The 22,787-nt window shown below is 37.5% G+C and overlaps 1 protein-coding gene across 2 annotated transcripts in view; it reads left to right on the top strand.

The window, feature by feature from the left end:
- Nucleotides 1-10,692: 10,692 nt before the first annotated feature.
- XIRP2 (xin actin binding repeat containing 2) overlaps nt 10,693-22,787 on the top strand; it is a gene marked incomplete at both ends in the record, with an annotated part of 304,793 nt that continues 292,698 nt past the window's right edge. For both annotated transcript variants that reach the window (XM_081242071.1, XM_081242070.1), the window contains one exon: nt 10,693-11,109. In XM_081242071.1, coding sequence (XP_081098197.1) covers nt 10,693-11,109 — 417 coding nt within the window. The remainder of the gene's footprint in view (nt 11,110-22,787) is intronic.

The raw sequence follows: 22,787 nt of genomic DNA, 5'->3' as shown, positions 1-22,787 counted from the left end.
ACAGAAATTTGGCAGGTTCTTGGAAACCTTTTGTTTTGTAGTTTGAAACTGCAGTTTGCTGACGCTGATATGCCTCACAATCTTCTTATGCTCTGTCCTCTTGTTGGGATCATTAGCTACTGTTTTTAAAGGAGGCTAGCATTATATTGCGAAATATTTTCCCCTTCCAGGCAGATAGCTGTAGTTAACCAAAGACAAGACGCCCACAAAGAAAAGTTCTATCGCACAATACATTTTTATTCTACTCTGGTATCTTTTTTATTCTTAAATTGTTAGAGCCTTCATTTTGATTAACAGAAAGTTTCCTAACTTTGTCTGGTATGAAAATTGCTAAAATATATGTGAAAAATATTTTTATATTGTAGTCATATTTTAGGGCTTCAGGAGAAGCCCTAGATTCTACTCTGATTTCTGAAATGCAATGTTTAAGAGGATTGTAGGTGTTGGAAAAAAAAGAAAATTGATTTATGACTGAAATTATTGTATGAAACAGCTTTGTCCTGCAATTCAGACCCTCTGCAGCATGCTATGTGTTCAGAACTTCAAAATAAACATTAAATAATTGGACAGAGTGAAATAGGGTTAAATAACCTCCTGAAGAATTCCATCTTCCTGCGTCTGGCAAAAGGCCTTCCATCCAGGTCCCCACAGGAAATAAGTGGAAGAGGCTTCCCAAGTTCCTAAAGCTGAGTTTGTATTCTTTTCCATAGTAACCTTTGGCTGGTTACTTGATGTAGACTGCCATAATTTTTGAGCAGTGGAAATGACATCACCTACAGTCAGGCTCAGGCATCATTTCATAGAAGCAATATAAATATATATACATAACCACGAGAGGGAAAAAGGAGGGATCACATACTGATTCTGGGGAGGCTTTGGTAGTACTGTAATTTAAAACAGAGATGACTGCAGTAAACTGACTCTTGGGTTTAAATTACCTTCAATGGCTATTCTCTGCTTAGTGAAAACTGAGAATATTGGAATTTGATGCTATAAATATTAGAGTAATGTGTGGGAAATTTTAAAATATTTCAGAAAAATCTATAATTGTTTCAAAAGGCATTTTTTTCCCCCATGGAAGGAGGTAGACAGTTTAAAGCTGCTAAAGACAATATTTTTTTCTTTAAGTGTGGGAAAGCCAATTTCCTCAAATCCCCGTACACTAACACAATTATTTTTACTTTTGAAAATGCTTTCAGTTCTTGAACATATGCATATATTTTGAATAATGAAATATATTCACTTTCATGTATTTATTTGCTTAATGTTATACTGTAAATTTATTTCAATATTTTGATGCTGTCTTCCTACTTACTAGTTCAGATGGCTACATAATTTCATTGTGTAACTTGACTATAATTTATTAAAACATTCCTCATGCTTTGAACTTTAGTGTTTTCTTTTATAATGACTATAAAAATGCTGCAAAGGACATTTGCATATAAAGAAGGTTCTTCTATTAAATTTTTACTTTAGGATAAATTTTCCTTTTTGGACATATAGGTCAAAGTTGTCAGCACTTTTGTCACCCATGCCATATATCAGGCTGTTTAAAATTTTTCATTTGCTATCATTATATGATAATCATATATCCCTTAGATCTGGAAATGTATTTCAAATTGATAAATAATTCTGCTTTTAACTTGAAACACTCTTAGAAGAAAATTATACCAAAGCATGTTTTTAAATACAAGCAATGAGAGTTATGATTTTCAAGAAATCTTAGTAAATCAACCATCTGAGACTATTTACAAAGCTTGTTTAAAATTTGACTTCAGGGAATTTCAGTGGAGCAGAAAAGCATTTGGTAATTTTTCTTCTCACCAAGAGTTACTCAGAGACTTAATTTTTCTTTGAGCAGATTGGTGTGCTTGACAGGCAAAAATCATTGCTGTTGTTGTTCATGAAATATGCCACAGACCTTATGTATTATATATTAATATAATTATATATTATATTATTATTATAATTAGAAATAAGCTCAGTGTTACAGTAACAGAGGCAGGAGATAATTCTTACAATTACAGAGATCACAAGGTATAAGAACACTTTTGTAAGAGTCCAGTTTTTAATGCATTGACAACTTAATTTTAGATACGGCTTTCCTTGCCTTGCTTAAAATTTCTCCCTCTACACACCTGATACTCTTTTACATGAAATAGCAGATCACCTAGCAGCAACAAGAACTCAAAACTTTGGAATCCTCATGTGAATGTTAGTTCATTTATACAGTATACTTAATCTTGGCAGATTTTATCTCTGCCAGTCCATGCAAACGATGGACTCTTTATTAGTGTTTCACAAGTATGGATTTCAGATCACCTTCCTTAAAATCACCTCAGATGCTTATGAAATAGTGAGCCACAACATCTTTGACAAGTCAGGAATGGCTCTTCAAGAGGGTCATGCCTTAAGTTGAGACCAGAAGCATAATTAGGAGGTACCAGAACATAGAGGGAAGAGTATGGAGGCAGAAGGAACAACATTTGCAAATGTCTTGTGGAAGGAGAGAAAATAAGGAACACATGAGACTGAAAGCATAAGGTGATGAAATCCCAGAGAGAGAGGATGATAGAGGAGAAACTTGGTTAAAAATCCATTAAATCACTAAAACCATCCCCTAAACAAGGAAAAATGCAGAGTCCATTTACTGAGGTTAGACCAAAACATTTTATGTGTCATATGTGACAGTGCAAGGCAGCATGCATTTCTATGGAAATGACAACATTGGATGTATTATGCCCTAATGTTTTTTTCCCAACTTATCAGTTAATCCTGCTGCTGTGGACGTTTTTCAGTTTTACCCTACCTCAATCTGCCTAGCTAAAACCTTGGTCTTAATGACTCGACTTAGTGATGCCTGACTTAGGGATGACATTCACTTGACACATAAAACCAAAGTCCAAAATTCCTAAACTCAAGTTGTTCTTGAGCATTGCTCACCTGGGTGACTAGATTCTACAATACCCACAAACAGGCCTCTGGATATGTGAACACAAGTAAATCCTGCGTGAATCAAAGTTTGTCTCACTGAATGTGAAAGGAGAGGTCTCTGTAACCAATTGGCAACCTTTGCAGCATAGTCACAGGGATATCACCTACATAGCTCCTGGGGATCTTCATTTCAACTCAGTTTTTTAAATTAAATTTTTATTTAATTTTAGCTACATTTTAATTCAGTGATTTTTGTTGTTATGAAACATACAGTTATCTTCCTCCATTCATACATACCCAGATTCTGGTTTATTATACAGTTTCCTCAATGCTAGGAAAGTCTCTCATTTTAGACATAAATGTTGCGGCCTATCATGTGGTCTTTAACAGATGCCCACTGTTTTTTAACAAAATAAAAATACAAAAAAGTATTTGTTAAATATAATAATTATTAATACAAATACTCTTTAAAAACTTGTCAAAAATCATGACTGAGATGAATGATTAATTTCTACTACTACATATATACTAAGAAGGAATCTGAGGCTTACCATCTATAGTTAGTGACTTTTGCCTTATGTCAACATTTTTCAAAATGGCTTTGATGAAAGACAACACTTGAGGTAACTATGGGCAATTTATGATAAAAGATCCTCTCGTTAAATAAGTTTAAAAAATCCTAAATTACTTAGGCTTCTTTTTGTCTCAAAGATTTTTCAACAGCCTTTAATCTGTAAGTGCACATTATAGTTTTCTTAGAACCGGGTGAATATTAAGCTTCTTAAATTCATTTGTCTAGATAATCCTTGCTGTAATGGTTTCTGAAAAATGTCATGGAAGACTAGAGTTCAGTGGGACACCCCAGCACACTTGGTCACAAGGGGAACAGTGGCATGTATCATCATGACAATACTGAAAACATGTGGCCTCATGACCTACTGTTGGAATTAGGTAGTAGACATCTCTTACTGAACAAGAGTATTATGGCAGTGTGGAATCAAGAAACAGAAGCCACACAGCAGGTTAAACAGGAGAAGTTTAATATAAAGAATTAACAACTACAATGAAAGTGTAACCATAATATACAAGGAAACATTATATGATACCCTAGGGCTGAGGTAGAGTAACCAAGGAAAGACAAATTCACAAAGGGTTCAGAGACCCTTGGAGAAGGTGTGGTCAGCCCCTGGAGAACAGAGAAGCTTCTGGTTTAGCTAGGCTGGGGCTGCTCTGGAGTTTCTAGACAAGCAATAGGGTGTATCCTCAATGGGTGATTAATAGCTGGTAACAAGGAAATGCAGTGGGAATCAGAGTGTCTGTGTAGGTAAGAGGACTTCAGAGGACAAGGATTGTGCAGGGGCTGGCAGAGGGAACAGCAAATTAGTGTTTATCTCCTGGGCCACAGTCAGTCTGCATGAAGGCTGCTCAAGGTCTCCTAGAATCAGTAACTGCTCCCTCTGTGACCCTCCAAGCCACAGGCAGCTATGGTTTGTTTCCATGTTGAGAGGGCTATGGAGAGATTTTTCCCAGGCCAAGGCTATAAGATCATGAGGGGTGGCATTCCATTTCTGTGACTGGACAGGCTCCACTGGGTTTTCTCACATTCTCCTAACCCCTGACACTCCACCCATGCAGCACCTTGCTGTAAGCCCTTCCTGCTACAATGTCCCTCCGGCGCCCTCTACTGAGAAAGCTAAACATCGTAAAGGAGAAATGCTTAAAGAGATTTAGTCATTTATGATGGAGCGTATATTTAAGGGTACACTTGCAGGTGAGTGGCAATAAATTGACAACTGACACAGCATGTCGCTTACCATTCATAATGGTGGCCTGTGTAGCAGAGTACCTTACCATCTGTCACTGCGCAAGAGGAATGCTGGTACATCTATGTTTCTCACCCTCCCCTCCAAGTGGAATAAAATCTGGAGGCGTGACTACCAAATCCCTGGTTTATTTGTTTGGTTTTAAACATTTTATTTTGAAATAATTCTAGGTTCATAGGAAGTTGCAAACATAGTACAGAGTGAACTCGTGCACCCTGTACCCAGTTTCTTCCAGTAGTTCCATCTTACATTACTATGGAATATTCTCAAAAACAGGAAGTTGACGTTGGCACAATGTGTATATATATTTTCACGCCATTTTATCACACGTGTAGATTGTTGTACTTTCATTGTAGTTGTTAATTCTTTATAACCAAAGAAATCAAGACACAGAACTTTTTCACCTCCACACAGATCTCGCTTCATAGTCAAACCCACCTGACCCCCATATTCATAACCCCCGGCAACCACTAATCTGTTCTGCATATCTATAATTTTGTCATTTCAAGAATGTTATATAAATACAATCATACAGTATGTGAACTTTCTGAGATTGGATTTTTTCACTCAGCATAATGCCCTTTCATATATATATATATTCAGTTAATGATTTTTATCTACTCTGTAATCGCTATCTTTTAATTAGTCTTTTTAGACCATTTACATTTATGTAATAATTGATGTTATCGGGCCTGCTGTTTTATTTTGTTTTATCTTTGTTCCCTCTGCTTTTTGTTTCTCCCTTTACTTCTTCATGCCTTCTGTGAGTTATTGGAATACCTCAGAATCCATTTTGACTTATCTATAGTGCATTTTAACTTATCTCATATGTGATGGACTTTTTAAAGTGCTTTCTCTAGGTATCATGTTATACATATATAAATTATCACAGTCTATTGGCATCCACATTCTCCCAGCTTGAGTGAAGGTAGAAACTTTACCTCCTTTATCCCTTCACCATCCCTAGTGTATAATATAATTATCTTAAATAAATCCTCTACATATACTGAGTACCATATCAGATGGTGTTATACTTATTGCATCTACCATCAACATAATTTAGAGGACTCAAGAGGAGAAATTCTAATGTATTTATCCATGATTTTGCTCTTGATGTTGTTCTTTCTTCATTCCTGGTGTTCCCAAATTTCTTCTTTTATAATTTCCTTTGTATTTCAAGAACTCTCTTAGTCATTCTTAGAGTAAATTTGGTGGTAATGAATTCTTGTAGCTTTTCTTTGTCTGAGAATGTTGTCATTTTGCCTTCATTTCTGAAGGTTAATTCTGGTAGAAATAGAATTCGGGGTTGGCAGTTATTTTCTATTAGCATTTGAAAAATATTGTGCCACTTCCTCCTAGACTCCATGGTCTCTGATGAGATAGCCACTGTCATTCAAATTGTTTTTCCTCTATAGGTAAGGTGTCATATTTTTCTCACTGATTTCAACATTTCTTATTTTCTCAAAATTTTGTTTTTCTGAAATTTGGTTTTGATGTGTCATAAGGATTAGCTCAGCTTTTTTTTATTATAGTTTCATATCTTTTGCTAAATTCAGGAAAGTTTCATCCATGATTTCTTTGAATGTTCTTCAGCACTACCATCTTTGTCCTCTTCTTGGGACCCCAATGACATGAATGCTAGATCTTTTTCTTTACAGTCTCACTCGTCTCTGATGTTCTATTTTTTTCACTGTATTTTCTTTGTGTTGTTTACATTGGGCAATTTCTAATCATTCTATATTCAAGTTCATTGATCCTTTTCTTTTGTCCTTTCCATTCTGCTGAGACTATCCAGTGAGGTTTTCTTTTCCTTTTTTTTGGTTATTTATATCTCAATTCTAAAATTTCAATTTGGTTCTTTTTTTCTTTTTAATCTTCTATTTGCTAAGCCTTTTCCATTTAAACATTTTTTAAAGCCGGTTGTAATTATTCATTTAGCAATTTTATGATGACTATTTTAAAAGTCAGGTAATTCCAGATATCTGAATCATCTCAATGTTGGTGTCAGTTGGTTGTTTTTCTCCTTCACGTTAGGTTTTCCTGGCTCTTGGTATGACCAGTGATTTTCAATTGTATCTGGACACTTGGGCATTTACGTTATGAACTTTGGATCTTACCTAAATATGTTTCACAAGATGAAGGGAGGAGCTGCCTCATTATTGCCAAGTGGGGTTGAAGTTCAGTTTTCCCAGTTAGCATCCTTTGACTCCCTGGAGAGGGGTGATCCACTACTGTTAGGTGCAGGTGGGATTTCACTGATATCACCCTGGTTGTCTGGGAAGGGGAAAGCTCCCCCTTTATTGCTCTCCATGTAGCCCCCACTGATACCACTGCTAAAAGAGAGGCCTCACCAACAGTGAATATTGGTGAAAGTTCTAGCTGCCAACTGTCCTCTGATGCAGACAGGGAAGGGGAGAAATGTCTCATTACCACTAGGTGGTGCAGAAATACATGATCTTTACATGGCCTCCACTGATATCTTAGAGAAAGGTCTTATTACCATCAAGTGGGTATGAAAATCCTGGCTCCCCACCCAGTTTTCTCTGATACCATGGTTGTGGTGGTAAGGAGAGGGGAATCAGTGAGGGGCAAAGTCACTGGTGTTTGTGATAAATATATATTTGATCTTTGTCCCTAGTTCCTGGCACGCAGCTCCTAAAACTCTTGGAATCTCTGGAGTGATGAATGTGTTTTGTATGCTGATGAGATGACTGGTGGCTGGGGGCCCTTGATAGCTTCACAATGATGGTTGCTAGCCAGAAACACCAAAACATGATTAGAAGGTGGAAACTTTTAACCACCCTCCCTGACCTCCAAGGAGGAGAGAGGGGCTGGAGATTGAGTTAATCACCAGTGGCTAATGATTTAATCAGTCATGCCTATGTAATGAAACCTTTGTGAAAACTCTTTTTTTTTTTTTTTTTTTTTTGCGGTACGCGGGCCTCTCACTGCTGTGGCCTCCCCCGCTGCAGAGCACAGGCTCCGGACGCGCAGGCCCAGCGGCCGTGGCTCACGGGCCCAGCAGCTCCGCGGCATGTGGGATCCTCCCAGACCGGGGCACGAACCCGTATCCCCTGCATCGGCAGGCGGACTCTCAACCACTGCGCCACTAGGGAGGCCCGTGAAAACTCTTTAAATGATGGTTTTGGAGAGCTTCTGGGTTGGTGAATATATCAAAGTGCTGGGAGGGTGGCATACCCCTTCCTCATACTTGCCCTATGCATCTTTTGCATTTGGCTGTTCATGAGTTGTATCCTTTAAAATAAACAGGTACATTTAAGTAATGTGCCTTCCTGAGTTCTGTGAGCCGTTCTAGAAAATTACCAAACCTGAGAAGGGGGATCATGGGAACCCCTGATTTGTAGCCAGTTGGTCAGAGGTACAGGTGTCAACCTGGGACTTGTAACTGGCTTCTGAAGTGGGGGCAGCCTTGTGGAACTGAGACCTTAACCTTTGGAATTTGTGCTAATGCCAGATATTAGTGTCAAAATTAAATTGAACTTTAGGACACCCAGTTGGAGTCCAGAGAGTTGGAGAATTGGTTGATGTGGGGGAAAAACCCACACATATTTTGGATATATTTCATTATTTGCCTGACATATAGCAATTATTAACAGCTTTGCTAACTTTCCCCTTTCCTACTTCTTAGCTAGAGAGAGCAGGCTATTCTTAGGGAATTTTGTTTGTTCCCATTGGAGTCTTTGGGTTAGTGGCTCTTTGAGCAACATGTTCTGGATATATAAAACTAAAAGAAAACCCAGGGAATTCACCACCATCTTGTTCCTCAAGTGCAAGTTCCTAGGCTGTCCGCCTTCTCTCTACCTTTCAAAGTCCTCGTTTCTTTTTACATATTAGTTCCAGTGTTTTTAGATATATTTAGAAAGAGGAATTGAGAAAAATATGTCTATTCCATCTTTATCTAGAGCCAGAAGTTCCAAATCAGTTTTGAATGTTTGGATCACCTTTTCTATGTGAGAAAAATGGTTTTCCTCCTCCATTTGCCAATTTTTTTCCTCCCAACTTTCCATTCCTAACTATACAAGGTTGGCTCAGAAGCAATTCTTTCATTAAATAACCTCATGAGGTCACTATTACCAGCTGTGACAATGTTCCCACCATTGCTATTAAGATCTTTTCTGAAGTCCATTTGCACATGAGACACAGGTATTTCCAGCATATGTTGATTAGATTCTCAACATATGCTGATCATTTTCCCAAACAGATATTCAGGTCTTATTGGGTGCTACTGTTTTATTGAGACTTTCTATAATAAGAGACTAATCCAAATTTATTAATTAGCAATTTATTAAAGCCAAATTTTCTGGTCTGTTCAATCTGTGGATTTGTGGCTTAAAATACCCTCTTTCTTCCTGAAAGCTTTCCTATATAGGAGGCTCCTGTTTAGCATAAATATTTGAGTGATTAAAATGATTTAGCCAGAGATGGGGCTGGGAGTGGAATTAACAGCTATTGGGGGTCTAATTCACACTAGACATTTTATGCATTATCTAATGTATTCCTCAAAATAAAGCCATAATGTATATAAATCCACTTTACCAATGAAGCTTTTGCAAGGTCACACAGTTAGTAAAACCCAACCTGGGACTGAACTCCTGCTCTAAGTATAGAGCTAGCCAGCAATCCATGAAGCATTAGTGGATAGAAAACATTTTTTTAAAAGTGAAGGATATTAGAGTAGAAAATATCACCAGATATTTCACATAGTAAGGGAAAGTATTATTTAATGAAAACAAAAGTTTGTTTCATATATATATATGTATATAAATTTATTAATGTTGTATGTGTGCTGAGTCCCAATGCATAAAATGTTTTTTATAATGTGGTTGGCAGTCAAAGAAGTCTGGAGCCATTGTATTAGGTGACCTTTTGAGATACTTTCACTTAACCTAAGTGAGGTTGTTTACCATACCCACTGTGCTAATACTTTTCCAAGAAAATGCATCATCCCTCAAGAGCAGAATTTATTTTTTGAAGCCCCAAATTTGCAGTGTAGAACCTCTGGGTTACAACAGAAACTAGCTATTTCTATGATAAAAATTCATGCTAGTGTATAGCTCTTGATGCCTATGATTTTGGTATGTGTGTGTATATGTGTTTGTTTCTGGTAAAAGTGCAATCTACCATTTGATTTTTTTTTCTACTCACCACAAAACTCTATAACAAAGTTAAATTTTAATCACTTTCATAATGAGATATGAATTAAAGTAAAAAAGAGACATTACACTCCAGTGGTTAAAAGGGAAGATACTGGAGTCACGCAGATGTATTTCAAATCCAGGCTCTGTCACACAGAATCCTGGGCAAATTACTTCTCAACATCCTTACCTGGAAAATAGTGTTCATAGTAGAAACTAACTCCTTGTGAGAATGTTGGGATTAAAATGAGATATACATATAAATTATTATCAAAGTGTTTTTCTTATAGCAAAAATGTAGTAACTTTTAGCTATTAGTCCATTACTTTTAAAGTAATACATTTGCAGAAACCAAGAAAATCCTGAATGGTTACAGGCAGGAAACAAATCCCTTTCATTCCTGTTGGACTTGTTAAATTGTTCTTTTCTCAGAACATACTAAATGATGAGTGAATATTGCTCAAATTTTACTTTGTAAGTAATTATTGACTGATTTTACATAGAAAGAAAAGGGAAGAAAATCATGTTTTCCTAGTTTTGTCTCTTTAGAGTCAAATGTCCTCGGCTGTATGAATCAGTCCCCTCCATAATCTAATTCTAGGTTAACTGACATAGCTTTGTAGGGTCAAGAGCCAGAAATTATACAGCAAAGCTGGATTTCTACACTGAAATACAAATCCCAAGAGCTGGCACTCCTAAACACAGTGTTTGGAAAATTACTCACATGCATATCTTTGATGAAAGGACTTTTGATATTGCAGGACAACCTGGCATCATCGATGTTCCCTATGCAGAAGGGCTCCCTGAACCTCCTGCGGCAGAAATGGGAATCCAGCGATTACCAGAAAAATGAGTGTAGTTCCAGGGGCAGTCGCTGCAGGCTCTTCCAGCCTCAAGAAAACAAATTGCTTGAACCTGAAGGAGAGGTAGCTTCAATGCCTGGACCTCCAGATCCCCCAAGTCTGCCCCGCTGTGTCGGAGAAGAGATGTTGAGCTCAGAGCCTGAAGAGAAGTTTCCTGAGGACAAGAGTGACAACTCCAGGGACTATGGCCAGCCAGAAGTGCTGAAGGAGGATTCCTTGAGTGGTCGGCGCAGGATCGAACGCTTCTCCATTGCCCTTGATGAGCTGAGGAGTGTGTTTGAAGCTCCTAGGAGTGGAAACAGACAAGCCGGACCAGCTGAGTATGGCCAGAAGGTAAGGAGCCGTTGCTTGAGAGTCCAAATTTACAGTAGACAAGCAAGGCAGCTTGCCTAGTCTGCCATTTATTTCTAAGCATGTAATTTTTCCCCCCTCACTACTATTCTAGACAGATGTCCTGAAGCAACCATGTAATACAGTGTGGAATGTGGCATCCTCTGTTATTGACTTCCTTTATGGTCTGTTCCAATGGGGACCCGACCTCCTTTCACTCCCATGAAAACAGCTCTGATAGGCCCTTTTATACTGATGTTTCTTTATGTACGTGCCTTGTTTCCACAGCTAAGTTGTAAGTTCCTTAGAGGCAAGAACAATTTCTTACCTGTCTTTGTACTTCAAACATCTAACAAATGGTGCTGCATTTAGCTAGAACTCCACGAGGATTTATCAGTAAAGATGGTGAAATGGAACAAGTGAAGGCTCTGGAACCAACAGTGACTTAGATTTTAATCCTGAAACCTACTATTTACTTCTCTAGCTGCATGACACTTAACCTCGTAAATATAAATGTCTTAATCTGCTACTTCCCAGGGATCTTGTGAGAATTATCGATAATATGTGTATACCCACTGGGCATACAGTCTGGAGTATTTTGTGGTAGATGATGATTATGCCTCGGTGATTATGGTATATTATAATGTCACATATAAAATATGTCTATTAGCTAAATGGGACATTTAATCAAATGCAGGAAATAGGATTAGCAACATTATTAACGAAGACCACATTTATACTTCTGTTGTCAATTAAGAGCAATAAATTGCTCAAATTTATTACACTCATTAGGGCCCCTACATAAGAGAGTATATAGTTGAATTTCATAAAGAATTAATAAATGATCTCAGGTTTTCCATTGGGAAGCAAACTCCATGCTCTGTTCTTTTTTTTTTTTTTAACCTAGTGACAGCTAACAGGGAGGCACAGTCCTATTCTTGTTAATGGATAATTAGCCTTCACTGAAGTCTTCACAGAAATAGAAAAATTTTCAAAATAAATTATTTTGCTAATACTTGCTCCCATGTTTTGTACTGGGACATATACAGTAGTTATGATGAGACCATTCTCGTATATCAAGAAACTCAACTTGGTTTAATGAGAATAAGGAATATGAAGTTATATTTATGAGGTTATGTTGAAACTAGATGATTTTTCAAAAAATACAACCGCTTACCAATCTCCAGTTTGAGGACTTTGTTTCCCTCCTTTTTACTCTACAGGTGCAATCCTCTTTGTTTATGGCTTTATGATATTTTTTAGTTGGATGTCTAGGGATTGGGGTACACTTAACGTAGATATTTACAGTGTCATTTATTTTCACCTTAATGAATTAAGAAAAGTAAAACCACAGAAAAGAGTTTCCATTCACTCTCTGTTGACTTTAGTGTAACAGTTTTGGACATTTACTCAAGATAATTGACAAAAGAAATGGCCAAAGGTAGAAGTCGTCATCCTTATAAATTATGTAATATAACCCATCCTCATCTGGAGCAGTACAAAATAGTAAAAAAAAAAAAAAATTAATAAGGGTTTTTGGTTGAAATGTGAGATTCCTACTATTGGTATGCTATGTGATTTTTGGATCTGGTGCCTATAAAAATAATTATGGAAAGAAGTCAGATATGTGAAAACACTGTTTGGTTTACAAAAATGAAATTTGGTTAACATTTTTTTAAAATTTATTTTTGGCTGTGTTGGGTCTTCGTTTCTGTGCGAGGGCTTTCTCTAGTTGCGGCGAGTGGGGGCCACTCTTCATCACAGTGGGCGGGCCTCTCTTTTTGCGGAGCACAAGCTCCAGACACGCAGGCTCAGTAGTTGTGGCTCACGGGCCTAGTTGCTCCACAGCATGTGGGATCTTCCCAGACCAAGGCTCAAACCCGTGTCCCCTGCATTGACAGGCAGATTCTCAACCACTGCGCCACCAGGGAAACTGGTTAACATATTTAATATGCTGTGTTCTGGGTATTCTAAGGTACTATGCCATAATATGGTATTTCCCTAAATGTATGAAACATGGATTGTACAGTTAGAAATTTCTCATCTGCAGAGAGACACACATGAATTTTAGAATAACTTTATATAAATGAATGTTAATGTTTGCAGAGCTCTCTATATAAATTCCATATGACTTCTAGAAGAAGAAGGAAAAAAAGAAAAGAAAAATGAGAATGCAATGAGGAATTAACTTACTTTCCTCCAGTGAATCATTTTGTGATGTTACTAAGCATGCGAAAAGAGTCCTAGCTCCCCTTAATTTAAAATTATATATTTCATGCAAAAGCTTAGTAATTATATACAACTTAACCCTTAACCCTTTGTTTCTATAGATATCTTTCTTCTTTCTCATATCAGTACTTTCTGTTATTATTATAAATTAATAACATTTATTTGCATAAATTATCCAAAAATATTCTAGCTACTTTATAACACTGATGCTTATATTTATGGAAGCTCTCTGTTGAGATACTGGTGATGTGGGGAAAGATATTCAATATTTATGATATTTAAAGCAAGGACAGAAAATAATTACAGATAAGAAAAGTTCTTGCAATTAGCAGATCATCTCATCAATAATAAACAAGAACTGCATTTTAATATTGCTGTAGAAGAAAACTTCAGCAAAAGGCACTTGTTAAGAAAAAGTTCATAAAATTATTGAGGTTCAGTCTAAGTTTACAGAATTTTTAAAGGCATGGAATCTTTTATATATACGTATACATATTTACAGATATGCACACAAAGATATTTGTTTAAAGCATTTTCAGTGAACACAGGAGAAACATGTCTTTATTAAAAAGTGTCCATTAACAGATAGTTTAGAAAAGTATTTTGTTAATTGGAAAAAGGAACTATAAGAGCCAATATTGTTTTCTATAAGTAGGTAAGCTAATAAAAGAGAGATGATCTCAACCCCTAAAAGTATTCACTGTATTCCAGAGCTTTTGTTAAAACAATTTATCCTAATGTAATTGCAATAGAAAATTAATGAGAAAATCTTAAAATAATTTGCCAGCTGACATTTTATAATTTCCAAAGTGAGACACAGCCTATTGTTATCATTTCTAAAACACCTTATAAAAGCAACTTTGAATGAACTTTTAAACTGAAGGTTTTTATGCTCATGAAGCAGACTGTAATTCAAAGACATAAATTCACACAGACATTACCCCAAATAAGTGGTATGGAACATGATTTTAAAAGAGTTTTTAAGAATTTACAAGAATCTAAGATTATAAATTTCGGAGAGAATGTCATATCCACTTGCAACACTAAGAAATATTAAACTGTTATTATATAAGGCAATGTATCCATTAGCATTTGCTGTGTAACCAGCCACCCCAAAATTAGCAGCTGTAAACAATAAGCATTTGTGATTGCTTACAAGTCTCTGCTGAGCTGGGAAGTTTATCTGGTGTTTTCTGGTCTCCCTCATACATCTATGGTCAGTGGCCAAGTCAGCAGGGGTCTGGCTAGTCTAGGATGGCTACAGAGCTGGGACGACTCAGCTCTGCCCCATGTGGTCCTTCCTCCTCCAGCAGGTTGCCCAGATTTATGCCCAGGTCACAGAAGTTTCAAGATAAATAGTGGAACTTCCCGAGGCCTCTGGAGGTCTTTGCTCAGAACTTACACATCATTTCTCCATATTCTATTTGCCAAAATAGTCACAAAACAAGCCAGATTTTAATGTGCTGAAATATACTTCACCTCTTGATAGGAGGAGTTGTAAACTTACATTTGCAAAGGTAAACAGATACAAGGAGAGGAACAATTGGAGCTACTTCGTAAACAATCTACCATAGGCAAGTTTACTTAAATACATTGAAGAATCAGAGTGGTTTAATATATCATGAATTAATGCAAATATTAGGAGGAGGACCTTACACAAAAGGATCCATGTTGACAATTATTTGTGGATAAAATTCATGTCTTATTCTTCTCTTAGATTCAGTTAATTGACTACACTGATGATAATTATTGTGGAAGGCAGAATAGTGGCTTCCCAAAGATGTCCACATCCTGATCCCCAGAACCTGTGAATATGTTACTCATATGGCAAAAGGAACTTTGAAATGTGATTAAGTTAAGGATCTTGAGATGCAAAGATTCTCCTGAAGTATACCAGGTGAAAACCGGGTCTTTCTAAGAGGGAGGCAGGAATGTCGGAGTGAGAGATAATCAGAGGAGATATGAGGACAGAAGCAGAGATGGGACTAGTATAGGGCCATGACCCAAGCAATGTGGGCAGCCTCTAGAAACTGGAAAAAGCAAGGAAACCAGTTCCCCCCTAGAGCACCCCGAAGGAATGCTGCCCTAAAGACATTTTGACTTTAGCCCAGTGAAACTAACTTCAGACTTTGATATCCAGTACTATAAGATCATAAGTTTGTGTTGTTTTAAGAAACACAAATTTGTGTAGTGGTAATTTGTTACAGCAGCTATAGGAAACTAATACAGTTATATTGTAGGCTCTTCAAACATTGTTAAAAATGGTTGGGTAGTATATGATTTTGAGTTTTCCTTTGTTCTTCCCTGATGAACATATTCCTATGTTTCAAAATCAGATCTTGGCTTTCTTCTACATGTAGTCGATGATATGAACGCTTGTAACTTTAAGTAACCAGGCAACATTAATAAATGTTAGTTTTGGATGATCTGTATTTGATATGCAACACATAGTCACCTAAAAGGATGAATTTATCAAGAAAGTTTGGCAAAATTACTACTACTACTACTACACTACTATAATAAAAGAAGAAGAAAAGAAAGAATACTTTAAGGGAACAAATAAACACAAAGCACTTGTGAGACACATTTGCTTTATTTCATGTTTCTTCTATGGATGATAGAATTTATGTGGAATATACACACAATTTTTAAACAAAATCAACTCTTAACTCTGGGTAGTAAGTTCTGAATAGCAGCAGTGTTTAGACTAATTTGGAGCAGAACAGGTTGTACAAGTTCTTCCTTCTTTTTCTAAGTTCCTAGTTGCTGTCCATAATGCTGGGACAGTGAGACCACTGAGCAAGCCCCCCTAAAGGATCACTTCAGCTTTCACTGTGATCCCAGTGTAAATAAGGGGTTTCTTGCTTCAATTAATAATTAATTTTTGCCTTTATTCCATTCATGTTTTTAGACTCCAAATAGTAAATGATCTGATTTTCACAGTAGATTACTTAGTGACTTACTTGTATTTTTAATGCACAGTTATGATCTTCCTCAAAAACCTCACTCACTTGTGCAATCAGGTTGAATTTACCTAATGTTCCAGCAGAGACTGTTGCTCGAATTCACTTAGGCCCTAAGTTGACATAGAGCATTCAAACATGAGCTGAACTTGATCAAACCCAGGAAGCACAATCACCCTATTCTAGCTAGTTGTGCTGCCTCAGAATGCATTAATTTGATCTATTGTATGATTGGAGGCTTAAAGGAGAACATGAAGACACAGGCTAAGGGACTATGGACCTACATGTGCATCAGTGATTGAATAGGATATAAACAATTAAATATGGCATAGTTTCCAGAATGTTATTTTCATTCTCTCCAATAATCAAAGCCTCTGGTTTTTCATTTAATGACCAATTTTTCATCTCCTACTTTTTAGTTCTGCATAAAATCAAGCCTTTAAAAGCACAGGTGAGTCATGGCTTGCAGTTTGCTTTCACTACAAAATCACTTCATTAGATGCTTGAACTTACATTTGCTCCTTACACTTGGGCATGTGGGGACTCAGGGATTAATTTTTCTCTAATCTCAGAGAGCAGGAAGCACTACTCTTTGCAGGCAGTTACCTCTGTCACAGCCTCTGATTCTCCATCTCCCACCCTCCTGTCTCTTCAGTGTTTCTGAAATAATTTCTGTCAAGTGTGATGTATTTTGTAAAAACATCTAACAAGATGGAGGTTAGTACAATCTTGAAAATTATTGCTGAAATATCTGTCCACCAAACTCTCGAAAATATAGAGAAAAATGTATTTTTTCCTATGGGAAGAGTTTTAAAGATCTTTGAAGAAAGAAAATATTTTTTCCTTTGCCTGAAAAATGAGCAAGTAGATTTTGTAGAGCTGAATAAATAGTTTAATGAGAAAGATCGCTCCTTTTTTTTTTCTGTTAGAGGATATATTTTACAGAATTGTAATTTTCATTTCAGCATAGCATATAAAAGCATATTTGGTGACAAAGGATCAGCTGGAAACCTTGGCTCGGCTACTTCCTCATTGTGTGAACTTGAATGAGTTATTTCACCTCATTAATCCTTAATTTCACACCTATAAAATAAGGAAATTAATACAGCACAGGATTTTTGTGAAGATAAAGTTATGTAACACCTGAAAGAGAAGAGGTATTTAAGAGGTAGCACCAAATGAAATCTAAGAAATAACACCAAAGTAGCACCAAATTAATATTTCTTCTATTTTCTCCTCTCCAGTATCATTTGTGTAACTCAGTAAATGTCCTCGGAGAAAATATTTAATCTCAATGGGCTTTTGTTTTCTCACCTAAAGACAGAAGCTTACACGCCATGGTTTCTAAAATTGGAAAAGTGCTTTGGGCGAAGCAGCTTTTATTTCAGTCTGACAACACCTTAGTCTTTTGCAAAGGCCCCACTAGAAGGGCTCTCACTGAGTGGAGCAAATGTTAATGAAACTTTCCAACATGGGTTACAATTCCATTTTGAGATGAAAAGACAATTTGTTAAATTACAGTTTTCAAAGCTTTATTAAGACCCTAGGCAGGGATATGTTTGCCACCTTCATTGTTCTTTCTGATTAAGAGAAGTCACTGGTACTTAGTCAAAAATCCAAATCCGAAAGAGATGAGACCTACATGGTATAAAAGTGTTTATTGTATTCACACACACACACAGAACAAATTAAACTTAGACTTCAGACACCACAAGGATGGGCCATATTTTGTTTCATTTTGTGCTGCTTTTTCTTCACAATATAATTTGTTTTTTCAAATATTTTTAGTGTTCTTTGGTTGTTCTTTTCCTCCATTTACATGTTTATAATTTTACTGCCTCCTGTGCAGTGTTTTATGTTAGTTGAAAAAAAGATAGCTCTGTGATCTGATGGTAACATTCCCAACTGAACATATCTGTGTGCCCTTAAAGACTTTCCGAGGAAACTGCCATCTCGTCTCATTTGTGTCTTGCAGTGATAAATGCAGTCACAATATGACTAGAGAATGTAGTGCCAGTAACCACAGAAAGATGTTAAGCAATATTGACTCACCTTCAACTGGGAGAACTGCTGTCAGGTCATGGATTGGCATTCTTTGATATTTTACTTGAAAAACTGGTGAGGGTTTGCACCCTTGTGTTATAAGAAAATTGATACCAGCTCTGCTGCCTCTGCTGCAAACCCACTTTCTTTTACCCACCCTCTCTCCCCCAGATGCTTAGCCGACATTTCTTCTTACTGACTGAATTAATTCTGTGAGTCCCACGCATGACTCTTTTTCCCCTTTCCTGTTCTCCCATGGCTGATTTTCATAAGCTACCAGGTTTTTTTTTTTTTTTTACCTTACCATCAGGATAAGCTAAAAGGAGAAATATAGAAAACATTACCTTGGGAAGGATGCTTAAATAGGGAGAATTTTGGTTTTTGTTCAGGGCCTTTGTCTCCACCAAGGGCCATGGAAATGACATTCTAATCACTGAACCGGCAGTCCAAATGCCATCTCATCCTCACCTTCTCCCTCTCCCTAGCCCACATCTGGTCACCTCCAGAGACTATGTCAAAGCAGTTTTGCCAGAACTGAGTTAATGAGATGAACACTTGATCTGGCATCTCCAAGCATGAAGCTGAGTGCTAGACAGCGCCTGACAGACAACTGGTCCAACAGGCATTTGAGCACCTCTTTCCAGACCAAATGGAAAGTCTGGTTCAAGGCTTTTATCAAGTAAACCCCAATCCTCATCATCACTAAGCCCAACCTCACAATCAGTGTCACATGGCAATGGCACCTTGCCCAAGGGTTCCTGACCAGGTACTGAGCAACTGGCTCTGGCCCAAAGGCTGTGCAGAGGGGAGACTGCCCTAAGCCAAAATAGGGCAGTGAACTGCATACATGTGGGCCAGAAATCTGTAGCCTTCTAAGAGAAGGAAGACCCCAGGGCAGCACCTGGGGCTTCAAGCACGGAACCCTGGGGCCACAATCTGATGTCTACTAAGGTCCAAGTCTACAGCCAGCCGAACGCACCATTCCATTGCATATCCTTGGGGCCAATTGCTCCTGCAGGCACCTGCAAGGTGTTTAGAATTTGTCACAGGAGACCAGTGATGCTTGTTCCTGGAAACTTTGCCCCGAAGAACAGCCTCAGGGCTTTGCCTCTCTTTCTAATAACACAGGGATCCCTTCCACAACACTCTGACAGCTAAACTTCCATGTAGTGTGGACAGGCTCAGGAAACACACACACACACACACACACACACACACACACACATCAAAATTAATATCACCAGTAATAAGATATATTGATATCATGTATCCCTTGAATGTACTATAAAGGGCAAAATACCACTCCTATGGTATTCTTTCCAAAACTATGTAATCTCAATTTAATCATGAGAAACACCATTTAAACCTGTGTATACGGGGATGATATAAAGCAGCTGGCCAAAGTGGTAAGGCCATGCTAGACAAATACTGAGAAACCGCCACAGATTGGAGGAGACTAAAGAGATGTGATAACTAAATTGAGGACGGGATCTTTGAATCGTGGGCCAGAAAAGAGGGCCTTAGTGGGAAAGTTGGTGAACTTCTAATAAGGTCTACATATTGCTTGGCTTCACAGTCATACTGTGACTAAATAAAATGTTAGGATTAGGGAAAGCTAATGGTGTATGGGAATCTCTGTATTCTTGCAACTTTTCCATAAGTATAATGTTATTTCAAAATAAAAAGTTAAATAAGTATTATGATCATTCTTGAGGTGTTAGCACTGTGGAGTGGAGGATTATGGCCTCTTTTGTCCTGATTTTTCCAAACCTCACAGATTTATTATTTTTATATCCCTTTGTAGACCATGATTCCTAGCTCACTACTCCTGTACTTCTAAAACTTTGGAAGTTTTAGCCATTTAATCTCCGCCTATAATCTCAGGTTCTCTGCAATTAATTGTTTTTCTAGCTAGGAGAATTTAAGAAGCCTAATCAGTAGTTCAGAAGCTGAGTATTATGGACAGCTCGGTAGTTAGATCAGCTTTAAATTTATACCCCAATTCCACTCACTGAGTTTCACTACATTTTCAGAAGTAGAGTGCTTGCCTTGTTTTTATTGTAGTTGTAGTAGGTGTTGCTGTTATTTAAACTGTTGGTTCTGTCTTGATTATAGTCCTTCTAAGTCATTGCATCAAATTCAAGAAACTCAAATTATCTCTCGTCTCAGACTCAAACTCCACGAACTATAACTACTATTGCCGTTCTGAAGCTGATTTGACAGCAAACTTCAATCTGTAGAATACCTTGCCAGCCCCTCCAAAATGCTCACCCTCTTTTTGGTGTATAAAATAAATTGTTCTTTTATAGATTTCCCAATGCTCCTAAAATATCTTCCTTCTCTTTGGAGCTAGCCCCTCTGATGCCAACTTTCTTAATTTCATAGGCTCCCCTATCTGGTCTTTCTTACTGAGTACCAAGCCCCAGGGTTGATATACTAAAGACTTCTTTAATGTAGTTGCCTGGCTTATTCCTCAAATGAATTTCTTTAACTGAACTTAGAAGTCTGGAATCTTTTGAAAGGGTTGAAATTCAAGATATTTAGCATGAAGTGTACTGGAGGCACTGATAATTCAGAATGGATGTGGTTATTACAACAGGTACAGTCACCCTGGTACCCTCTTCCTGGATATCAGCCAGCCTTTAGACACCAAACTGTACCTTTATTTTAGCACCTGTTTTGCACTCACTATACTGTGTGTGGAAATCAAATGGCTAATACATTTTCCTACTTGGAAAGCTATTTCTTTGTTTAATGTGTAGTGGTAAGTGAACGCAATGAGTTTCAAACACCTGAAACAAATTCAAGCTCCATTAATGCTTCTCATCTACACCTACTACCAAATATGATGGTTTATGGTACTTAATAGTGTACTAAAACTGTTTTATGTCAGTGTAAAGTCATTTATTAGATGCCCTCAGACAGATTGCTCTAAAGCATGGTAATACATCATAATGTATGCAGTTCTTCCCCCATTGCCATTCGTGGAGCCATGTCCGGAGCAAACATTTAAATTAATTAGAATGTTCTGATTTTAACCTTGATTAGATGTCAGAATCTTTTATTAATGATAAAAATGATATAAAATACATCCATTTCTGGTCATAATGATGCTATAATTTAATCTCTTTCCCATTTACCTTTATTTTTGAGTGCTGGGGCAATTTTTTAAAATTTTATTTATTTATTTATTTATTTATTTATTTATGGCTGTTTTGGATCTTCGTTGCTGCGTGCGGGCTTTCTCTAGTTGCGGTGAGTGGGGGCCACTCTTCGTTGCGGTGCGCAGGGCTTCTCATTGTCGTGGCTTCTCTTGTTGCAGAGCATGGGCTCTAGGCGCACGGGCTTCAGTAGTTGTGCCACGTGGGCCCAGTAGTTGTGGCTTGCGGGCTCTACAGCACAGGGTCAGTAGCTGTAGCACACGGGCTTAGTTGCTCTGCTGCATGTGGGATCTTCCCAGACCAGGGCTCAAACCCGTGTCTCCTGCATTGGCAGGCAGATTCTTAACCACTGTGCCACCAGGGAAATCGCTGGGGCTATTTTTTTACTTGTGTTTTGAAATATGTTTGAAATTCTCATAGGAAAGGAAATTCAAAGTATAAAAAACAACAATAAAAACAAACAAAAACCAGGAGTCCCACAGACAAATTTTCTTCCTCTTCCATAGCCTCACACACACACACACACACACACTAATACATAGGCTTTTAAAAATATATTTTATGTTTAAAAGTAAACTTGAGAGGATGTAGGGCATGTGTCAATGTCTCTAAAAAGACTTATTTATCCAGGACCAGCAATTGTGTTTTCCCTGAGATATGTTTCAAGTTTGCTCTTTGGTTTATAGGTATAGCTTTTTTTGCAGGTCCCACGTATTTTTGATGTTATCCCTGAATGCCTCACCCCATCCTAACATTGGTCTGCCCCTAGACTCCTGGAGGATAAGGCACTGTGCTGCTGTGAATGGCTAGCAAGTACTAATTTTTAAACACAGTATTTGCCAGGTACTTTTTTGAAGGCTTCATGAGTATTGCTGCCCATTTAATACTCACAGTCATCTTAAGTTCAGAACTATTGTTATTCCCATTTTACAGCTGCAGGGTGGACAAGTTAAATAACTAGTCCAAGGGTACACCATTGGTAAGTAATAGAGCAGAGATCTGAACCCAAGTCTATCTCAATCCAGAACCTACAATGTTAATTACTACTGTCTGAGTGTTCTCTGGATTCATATTGTCCATTTTCATACAAGATCTCACAGCTGTGTTTCTGGTATAAATGGATCCTAGCCAGTCATAGAAATCACACAACTCTTCAACTTTGAATACCACAAACACTACTTGATATACTCAATTCTAATACATATTTTTTCGCATGTTAACATCTTTGAAATTGACATGCTTCTTGTAGTCAATGGCATTTCATAGTTTGCCGGGATTTTCCCCT

The sequence above is a fragment of the Mesoplodon bidens genome, assembly GCF_964165515.1.
Source record: "Mesoplodon bidens genome assembly, chromosome: 8".
NCBI lineage: Eukaryota > Metazoa > Chordata > Mammalia > Artiodactyla > Ziphiidae > Mesoplodon > Mesoplodon bidens.
Note: the sequence above shows the minus strand (reverse complement) of the source record. Positions and strands in the feature narration are given on the sequence as shown.